Source organism: Hemibagrus wyckioides, linkage group LG09 (genome assembly GCF_019097595.1).
Source record: "Hemibagrus wyckioides isolate EC202008001 linkage group LG09, SWU_Hwy_1.0, whole genome shotgun sequence".
Taxonomy (NCBI): domain Eukaryota; kingdom Metazoa; phylum Chordata; class Actinopteri; order Siluriformes; family Bagridae; genus Hemibagrus; species Hemibagrus wyckioides.
Genome location: NC_080718.1, coordinates 30,566,508 through 30,576,507, shown reverse-complemented (window position 1 = coordinate 30,576,507; position 10,000 = coordinate 30,566,508). Strand labels below are relative to the sequence as shown.

Below are 10,000 nucleotides of genomic sequence, written 5' to 3'. Positions count from 1 at the left end.
TGTGTGTGTTTTACACTGTGTGTGTGATTTTTACACTGTGTGTGTGTTTCACATTGTGTGTTTCACACACTGTGTGTGTGTTTTACACTGTGCATGTTTTACACTGTGTGTGATTTTTACACTGTGTGTGTGTGTGTGTTTTACACTGTGTGTGATTTTTACACTGTGTGTGTTTTACACTGTGTGTGTGTGTTTAATACTGTGTGTGTGTGTTTTACACTGTGTGTGTGTGTGTTTTACACTGTGTGTGTGTGTTTAATACTGTGTTGTGTGTGTGTTTTACACTGTGTGTGTTTTACACTGTGTGTGTGTGTTTAATACTGTGTTGTGTGTGTGTTTTACACTGTGTGTGTTTTACACTGTGTGTGTGTGTTTTACACTGTGTGTGTGTGTTTTACACTGTGTGTGTTTTACACTGTGTGTGTTTTACACTGTGTGTGTGTGTTTAATACTGTGTGTGTGTGTTTTACACTGTGTGTGTGTGTGTTTTACACTGTGTGTGTGTGTTTAATACTGTGTTGTGTGTGTGTTTTACACTGTGTGTGTTTTACACTGTGTGTGTGTGTTTAATACTGTGTTGTGTGTGTGTTTTACACTGTGTGTGTTTTACACTGTGTGTGTGTGTTTTACACTGTGTGTGTGTGTTTTACACTGTGTGTGTGTGTGTGTTTTACACTGTGTGTGATTTTTACACTGTGTGTGTTTTACACTGTGTGTGTTTTACACTGTGTGTGTTTTACACTGTGTGTGTGTGTTTAATACTGTGTGTGTGTGTTTTACACTGTGTGTGTGTGTTTTACACTGTGTGTGTGTGTTTTACACTGTGTGTGTGTGTTTAATACTGTGTGTGTGTGTTTTACACTGTGTGTGTGTGTTTTACACTGTGTGTGTGTGTGTGTTTCACACTGTGTGTGTGTTTCACATTGTGTGTTTCACACACTGTGTGTGTTTTACACTGTGCATGTTTTACACTGTGTGTGATTTTTACACTGTGTGTGTGTGTGTTTTACACTGTGTGTGTTTTACACTGTGTGTGTGTGTTTAATACTGTGTGTGTTTTACACTGTGTGTGTTTTACACTGTGTGTGTGTTTAATACTGTGTGTGTTTTAAACTGTGTGTGTTTTACAGTGTGTGTGTTTTATGTTGTGTGTGTTTTACACTGTGTGTTTTACACTGTGTGTGTGTGTTTAATACTGTGTGTGTGTGTTTTACACTGTGTGTGTGTGTTTTACACTGTGTGTGTGATTTTTACAGTGTGTGTGTGTGTGTTTTACACTGTGTGTGTGTGTTTTACACTGTGTGTGTTTTACACTGTGTGTGTGTTTTACACTGTGTGTGTTTTACATTGTGTGTTTACACTGTGTGTGTTTTACACTGTGTGTGTGTTTAATACTCTGTGTGTGTTTTACACTGTGTGTGTTTTACACTGTGTGTGATTTTTACAGTGTGTGTGTGTGTGTTTTACACTGTGTGTGTGTTTAATACTGTGTGTGTGTGTTTTACACTGTGTGTGTGTTTAATACTGTGTGTGTGTGTTTTACACTGTGTGTTTTACACTGTGTGTGTGTTTAATACTGTGTGTGTGTGTTTAATACTGTGTGTGATTTTTACACTGTGTGTGTTTTACACTGTGTGTGTTTTACACTGTGTGTGTGTGTTTAATACTGTGTGTGTGTGTTTTACACTGTGTGTGTGTGTGTTTAATACTGTGTTGTGTGTGTGTTTTACACTGTGTGTGTTTTACACTGTGTGTGTGTGTTTAATACTGTGTGTGTTTTAAACTGTGTGTGTTTTACAGTGTGTGTGTTTTATGTTGTGTGTGTTTTACACTGTGTGTGTGTGTTTAATACTGTGTGTGTGTGTTTTACACTGTGTGTGTGTGTGTTTAATACTGTGTGTGTGTGTTTTACACTGTGTGTGTTTTACATTGTGTGTGTGTTTTACACTGTGTGTGTTTTAAACTGTGTGTGTTTTACAGTGTGTGTGTGTTTTATGTTGTGTGTGTTTTACACTGTGTGTGTTTTACACTGTGTGTGTGTGTTTAATACTGTGTGTGTGTGTTTTACACTGTGTGTGTGTGTTTTACACTGTGTGTGTGATTTTTACAGTGTGTGTGTGTTTTACACTGTGTGTGTTTTACACTGTGTGTGTGTTTAATACTGTGTGTGTGTTTAATACTGTGTGTGTGTGTTTTACACTGTGTGTGTTTTACACTGTGTGTGTGTTTAATACTCTGTGTGTGTTTTACACTGTGTGTGTTTTACACTGTGTGTGATTTTTACAGTGTGTGTGTGTGTGTTTTACACTGTGTGTGTGTTTAATACTGTGTGTGTGTGTTTTACACTGTGTGTTTTACACTGTGTGTGTGTTTAATACTGTGTGTGTGTGTTTTACACTGTGTGTGTTTTACACTGTGTGTGTGATTTTTACAGTGTGTGTGTGTGTTTTACACTGTGTGTGTTTTACACTGTGTGTGTGTGTTTAATACTGTGTGTGTGTGTTTTACACTGTGTGTGTGTGTTTTACACTGTGTGTGTTTTACACTGTGTGTGTGTGTTTAATACTGTGTGTGTGTGTTTTACACTGTGTGTGTGATTTTTACACTGTGTGTGTGTGTGTGTTTTACACTGTGTGTTTCACACTGTGTGTGTGTTTCACATTGTGTGTTTCACACACTGTGTGTGTGTGTTTTACACTGTGCATGTTTTACACTGTGTGTGTGATTTTTACACTGTGTGTGTGTGTGTTTTACACTGTGTGTTTCACACTGTGTGTGTGTTTCACATTGTGTGTTTCACACACTGTGTGTGTGTTTTACACTGTGCATGTTTTACACTGTGTGTGATTTTTACACTGTGTGTGTGTGTGTGTTTTACACTGTGTGTGATTTTTACACTGTGTGTGTTTTACACTGTGTGTGTTTTACACTGTGTGTGTGTGTTTTACACTGTGTGTGTGTGTGTTTTACACTGTGTGTGTGTGTGTTTAATACTGTGTTGTGTGTGTGTTTTACACTGTGTGTGTTTTACACTGTGTGTGTGTGTGTTTAATACTGTGTGTGTGTGTTTTACACTGTGTGTATGTGTTTTACACTGTGTGTGTGTGTTTTACACTGTGTGTGTTTTACACTGTGTGTGTTTTACACTGTGTGTGTGTGTTTAATACTGTGTGTGTGTGTTTTACACTGTGTGTCTGTGTTTTACACTGTGTGTGTTTTACACTGTGTGTGTGTGTTTAATACTGTGTGTGTGTGTTTTACACTGTGTGTGTGATTTTTACACTGTGTGTGTGTGTTTTACACTGTGTGTGTGATTTTTACACTGTGTGTGTGTTTCACATTGTGTGTTTCACACACTGTGTGTGTGTTTTACACTGTGCATGTTTTACACTGTGTGTGATTTTTACACTGTGTGTGTGTGTGTGTTTTACACTGTGTGTGATTTTTTACACTGTGTGTGTTTACACTGTGTGTGTGTGGTTAATACTGTGTGTGTGTGTTTTACACTGTGTGTGTGTGTGTTTTACACTGTGTGTGTGTGTTTAATACTGTGTTGTGTGTGTGTTTTACACTGTGTGTGTTTTACACTGTGTGTGTGTGTTTAATACTGTGTTGTGTGTGTGTTTTACACTGTGTGTGTTTTACACTGTGTGTGTGTGTTTTACACTGTGTGTGTGTGTTTTACACTGTGTGTGTTTTACACTGTGTGTGTTTTACACTGTGTGTGTGTGTTTAATACTGTGTGTGTGTGTTTTACACTGTGTGTGTGTGTGTTTTACACTGTGTGTGTGTGTTTAATACTGTGTTGTGTGTGTGTTTTACACTGTGTGTGTTTTACACTGTGTGTGTGTGTTTAATACTGTGTTGTGTGTGTGTTTTACACTGTGTGTGTTTTACACTGTGTGTGTGTGTTTTACACTGTGTGTGTGTGTTTTACACTGTGTGTGTGTGTGTGTTTTACACTGTGTGTGATTTTTACACTGTGTGTGTTTTACACTGTGTGTGTTTTACACTGTGTGTGTTTTACACTGTGTGTGTGTGTTTAATACTGTGTGTGTGTGTTTTACACTGTGTGTGTGTTTTACACTGTGTGTGTGTGTTTAATACTGTGTTGTGTGTGTGTTTTACACTGTGTGTGTTTTACACTGTGTGTGTGTGTGTTTAATACTGTGTTGTGTGTGTGTTTTACACTGTGTGTGTTTTACACTGTGTGTGTGTGTTTAATACTGTGTGTGTGTGTTTTACACTGTGTGTGTGTGTTTTACACTGTGTGTGTGTGTGTGTTTTACACTGTGTGTTTCACACTGTGTGTGTGTTTCACATTGTGTGTTTCACACACTGTGTGTGTTTTACACTGTGCATGTTTTACACTGTGTGTGATTTTTACACTGTGTGTGTGTGTGTTTTACACTGTGTGTGTTTTACACTGTGTGTGTGTGTTTAATACTGTGTGTGTTTTACACTGTGTGTGTTTTACACTGTGTGTGTGTTTAATACTGTGTGTGTTTTAAACTGTGTGTGTTTTACAGTGTGTGTGTTTTATGTTGTGTGTGTTTTACACTGTGTGTTTTACACTGTGTGTGTGTGTTTAATACTGTGTGTGTGTGTTTTACACTGTGTGTGTGTGTTTTACACTGTGTGTGTGATTTTTACAGTGTGTGTGTGTTTTACACTGTGTGTGTGTGTTTTACACTGTGTGTGTTTTACACTGTGTGTGTGTTTAATACTGTGTGTGTGTTTAATACTGTGTGTGTGTGTTTTACACTGTGTGTGTTTTACACTGTGTGTGTGTTTAATACTCTGTGTGTGTTTTACACTGTGTGTGTTTTACACTGTGTGTGATTTTTACAGTGTGTGTGTGTGTGTTTTACACTGTGTGTGTGTTTAATACTGTGTGTGTGTGTTTTACACTGTGTGTGTGTTTAATACTGTGTGTGTGTGTTTTACACTGTGTGTTTTACACTGTGTGTGTGTTTAATACTGTGTGTGTGTGTTTAATACTGTGTGTGATTTTTACACTGTGTGTGTTTTACACTGTGTGTGTTTTACACTGTGTGTGTGTGTTTAATACTGTGTGTGTGTGTTTTACACTGTGTGTGTGTGTGTTTAATACTGTGTTGTGTGTGTGTTTTACACTGTGTGTGTTTTACACTGTGTGTGTGTGTTTAATACTGTGTGTGTTTTAAACTGTGTGTGTTTTACAGTGTGTGTGTTTTATGTTGTGTGTGTTTTACACTGTGTGTGTGTGTTTAATACTGTGTGTGTGTGTTTTACACTGTGTGTGTGTGTGTTTAATACTGTGTGTGTGTGTTTTACACTGTGTGTGTTTTACACTGTGTGTGTGTTTAATACTGTGTGTGTTTTAAACTGTGTGTGTTTTACAGTGTGTGTGTTTTATGTTGTGTGTGTTTTACACTGTGTGTGTTTTACACTGTGTGTGTGTGTTTAATACTGTGTGTGTGTGTTTTACACTGTGTGTGTGTGTTTTACACTGTGTGTGTGATTTTTACAGTGTGTGTGTGTTTTACACTGTGTGTGTTTTACACTGTGTGTGTGTTTAATACTGTGTGTGTGTTTAATACTGTGTGTGTGTGTTTTACACTGTGTGTGTTTTACACTGTGTGTGTGTTTAATACTCTGTGTGTGTTTTACACTGTGTGTGTTTTACACTGTGTGTGATTTTTACAGTGTGTGTGTGTGTGTTTTACACTGTGTGTGTGTTTAATACTGTGTGTGTGTGTTTTACACTGTGTGTTTTACACTGTGTGTGTGTTTAATACTGTGTGTGTGTGTTTTACACTGTGTGTGTTTTACACTGTGTGTGTGATTTTTACACTGTGTGTGTGTGTGTGTTTTACACTGTGTGTGTTTTACACTGTGTGTGTGTGTTTAATACTGTGTGTGTGTGTTTTACACTGTGTGTGTGTGTTTTACACTGTGTGTGTTTTACACTGTGTGTGTGTGTTTAATACTGTGTGTGTGTGTTTTACACTGTGTGTGTGATTTTTATACTGTGTGTGTGTGTGTTTTACACTGTGTGTTTCACACTGTGTGTGTGTTTCACATTGTGTGTTTCACACACTGTGTGTGTGTTTTACACTGTGCATGTTTTACACTGTGTGTGTGATTTTTACACTGTGTGTGTGTGTGTGTTTTACACTGTGTGTTTCACACTGTGTGTGTGTTTCACATTGTGTGTTTCACACACTGTGTGTGTGTTTTACACTGTGCATGTTTTACACTGTGTGTGATTTTTACACTGTGTGTGTGTGTGTGTTTTACACTGTGTGTGATTTTTACACTGTGTGTGTTTTACACTGTGTGTGTTTTACACTGTGTGTGTGTGTTTTACACTGTGTGTGTGTGTGTTTTACACTGTGTGTGTGTGTGTTTAATACTGTGTTGTGTGTGTGTTTTACACTGTGTGTGTTTTACACTGTGTGTGTGTGTGTTTAATACTGTGTGTATGTGTTTTACACTGTGTGTGTGTGTTTTACACTGTGTGTGTTTTACACTGTGTGTGTGTGTGTTTAATACTGTGTGTATGTGTTTTACACTGTGTGTGTGTGTTTTACACTGTGTGTGTGTGTGTTTTACACTGTGTGTATGTGTTTTACACTGTGTGTGTGTGTTTTACACTGTGTGTGTGTGTGTTTTACACTGTGTGTATGTGTTTTACACTGTGTGTGTGTGTTTTACACTGTGTGTGTGTTTTACACTGTGTGTGTTTTACACTGTGTGTGTGTGTTTAATACTGTGTGTGTGTTTTACACTGTGTGTGTTTTACACTGTGTGTGTGTGTTTAATACTGTGTGTGTGTGTTTTACACTGTGTGTGTGTTTAATACTGTGTGTGTGTGTTTAATACTGTGTGTGTGTTTTACACTGTGTGTGTGTGTTTAATACTGTGTGTGTGTGTTTTACACTGTGTGTGTGTTTTACACTGTGTGTGTTTTACACTGTGTGTGTGTGTGTTTAATACTGTGTGTGTGTGTTTTACACTGTGTGTGTGTGTTTAATTCTGTGTGTGTGTGTTTTACACTGTGTGTGTGTGTTTTACACTGTGTGTGTGTGTGTTTAATACTGTGTGTGTGTTTTACACTGTGTGTGTGTGTTTAATTCTGTGTGTGTGTGTTTTACACTGTGTGTGTGTGTTTAATACTGTGTGTGTGATTTTTACAGTGTGTGTGTGATTTTTACACTGTATGCGTGTGTGTTTTACACTGTGTGTGTTTTACACTGTGTGTGTGTGTGAGTTTTACACTGTGTGTGTTTTACACTGTGTTTGTGTGAGTTTTACACTGTGTGTGTTTTACACTGTGTGTGTGTGTTTTACACTGTGTGTGTGTTTTACACTGTGTGTGTGTGTGTGTTTTACACTGTGTGTGTTTTACACTGTGTTTGTGTGAGTTTTACACTGTGTGTGTTTTACACTGTGTGTGTGTGTGTTTTACACTGTGTGTGTGTTTTACACTGTGTGTGTGTGTGTGTTTTACACTGTGTGTGTGTGTGTGTTTTAAACTGTGTGTGTGTGTTTTAAACTGTGTGTGAGTTTTACAGTGTGTGTGTGTGTGTTTTACACTGTGTGTGTGTGTTTTAAACTGTGTGTGAGTTTTACACTGTGTGTGTGTGTGTTTTAAACTGTGTGTGTGTTTTACACTGTGTGAGTTTTACACTGTGTGTGTTTTACACTGTGTGTGTGTGTTTTACACTGTGTGTGTGTGTTTTAAACTGTGTGTGTTTTACACTGTGTGTGTTTTACACTGTGTGTGTGTTTTACACTGTGTGAGTTTTACACTGTATGTGTTTTACACTGAGTTTTACACTGTGTGTGTTTTACACTGTGTGTGTGTGTGTTTTACACTGTGTGTGTGTGTGTTTTAAACTGTGTGTGTGTTTTACACTGTGTGTGTTTTACACTGTGTGTGTGTGTGTTTTACACTGTGTGTGTGTGTGTTTTAAACTGTGTGTGTGTTTTACACTGTGTGTGTTTTACACTGTGAGTTTTACACTGTGTGTGTGTGTTTTATACTGTGTGTGTGTTTTACATTGTGTTTTTTTTTACACTGTGTGTGTCTTTTACACTGTGTGTTTTACATTGTTTGTGTGTTTACACTGTGTGTGTTTTACATTGTGTGTGTGTGTTTTACAGTGTGTGTGTGTTTTATGTTGTGTGTTTCACACTGTGTGTGTTTTATGTTGTGTGTGTTTTACACTGTGTGTGTTTTACACTGTGTGTGTGTGTGTGTTTTACACTGTGTGTGTTTTACACTGTGAGTTTTATACTGTGTGTGTGTGTTTTACATTGTGTTTTTTTACACTGTGTGTGTGTCTTTTACACTGTGTGTGTTTTACATTGTGTGTGTGTTTATACTGTGTGTGTTTTACACTGTGTGTGTGTTTTACAGTGTGTGTGTGTTTTATGTTGTGTGTGTTTCACACTGTGTGTGTTTTATGTTGTGTGTGTTTTACACTGTGTGTGTTTTACACTGTGTGTGTAATTTTTACAGTGTGTGTGTGTGTTTTACACTGTGTGTGTTTTACACTGTGTGATTTTTACAGTGTGTGTGTGTGTTTTACACTGTGTGTGTAATTTTTACACTGTGTGTGTGTGTTTTACACTGTGTGTGTAATTTTTACACTGTGTGTGTGTTTTACACTGTGTGTGTGTTTTACACTGTGTTTTACACTGTGTGTGTGTGTGATTTTTACAGTGTGTGTGTGTTTTACACTGTGTGTGTGATTTTTACAGTGTGTCTGTGTGTGTGTGTGTGTGTGTGTGTGTGTGTGTTCCAGGTGTTCTCCTACACCACCACGCTGTTGTACTTCATCCACTGCATTCTGTCTGCCATCAGATGGAAGTCCTTCTGACCGGATGATGGACCCTGAGCTCCAGTCCATGCTCCATCACTGCCCAGAGCTGACCGTTTAATGAAGATGATTTGAGATGGTTCTAATTACAGATGATCCTTTACCCTGATAAGTTTTTTTTTCATATGAATTGATTCTGTATCATCTAACAAATAAAACCTAGAAGATTTTATAACAGTAGATAAAGGTAAAAAAGATTCTTTGTACCTGAATTTTTGTACATTTTTTGAAACACTGGAATAATAACATTTTAATAAAAGTTGTGTAAAGGATGTGTGTGTGTGTGTGTGTGTGTGTGTGTGTGTATGTGTGGATGATGTATTATTAACTTTTTAATGATGATGGACTAATTGAGACTCAGAGGATCTTCTGCAGTAGTGTCCAGTGACAGTCCTCAGAAAGCAGCAGTGTGAAGATGAAGATCAGAGAAAGTCTCATTTATTGACTAAAATAGTTTTTCAGGGGGTTTTGGCCAAACTTCCTCAAACTTCCTCAGACTTCCTCAAACTTCCTCAGACTTCCTCAGACTTCCTCAGGTTAATTCTTCCTCTCTACCTTTTTATCACAAAGTATACTGGTCACAGGTTTACCATTCAGACCAGACAGCATGATGCTGTGCTCTAAACACCTTCACACTGATCCTCCACACTGATCCTCCACACTATCCCTCACACTCATCTTTCTACATGTGGTTCATCAGATAGTGAGCTTTGAGCTTTATAAGACTGTGGGTTTGTGTAGCTTTGTGTGAGGAGACTCACCTGAACCTCTCTATATATAATTAATAAGTGAGTTCATAAAGAGATTACTGACGAGTTTAAACCTCAGCTTTGGAGTGTGAAGGAACTGCGCCGTGGTCCACAACTTCACCTCACTGACCAGCTGAGATAAGAAGAAGGTCAATTATCACTAGTTAGTGATGGTTAGTGTGGTAAGAGGTTGGGGTGTGTTTCTGGATGTTTTTTTCCCCAGATTCACATGATGTGGAGATCAGTGAGATGTTCATAACAAACCTGACATGTTCTCTGTACACATTTAGAGGAAGTGATGTGAACAACATGAGAGAGATAAGGTGACCCTCGAGCCTCCGTATTGTCTCTCTTCTCCAGCCAGAGTGTCTTTATGAGAAT

The 10,000-nt window shown here is 37.9% G+C and overlaps 1 protein-coding gene across 2 annotated transcripts in view; it reads left to right on the top strand.

Annotated features, from left to right (window-relative positions):
- Positions 1–9,142, top strand: part of LOC131359294 (myelin and lymphocyte protein-like) — a 25,892-nt gene extending 16,750 nt beyond the window's left edge. Inside the window, exon 4 of one of the 2 annotated variants that reach the window (XM_058399042.1) lies at positions 8,855–9,142. In XM_058399042.1, coding sequence (XP_058255025.1) covers positions 8,855–8,878 — 24 coding nt within the window. In that variant the 3' untranslated portion in view covers positions 8,879–9,142. Of the gene's footprint in view, positions 1–8,795 lie in introns of both variants that reach the window. The other variant, XM_058399041.1, reaches the window with a different exon arrangement.
- Positions 9,143–10,000: the final 858 nt, after the last annotated feature.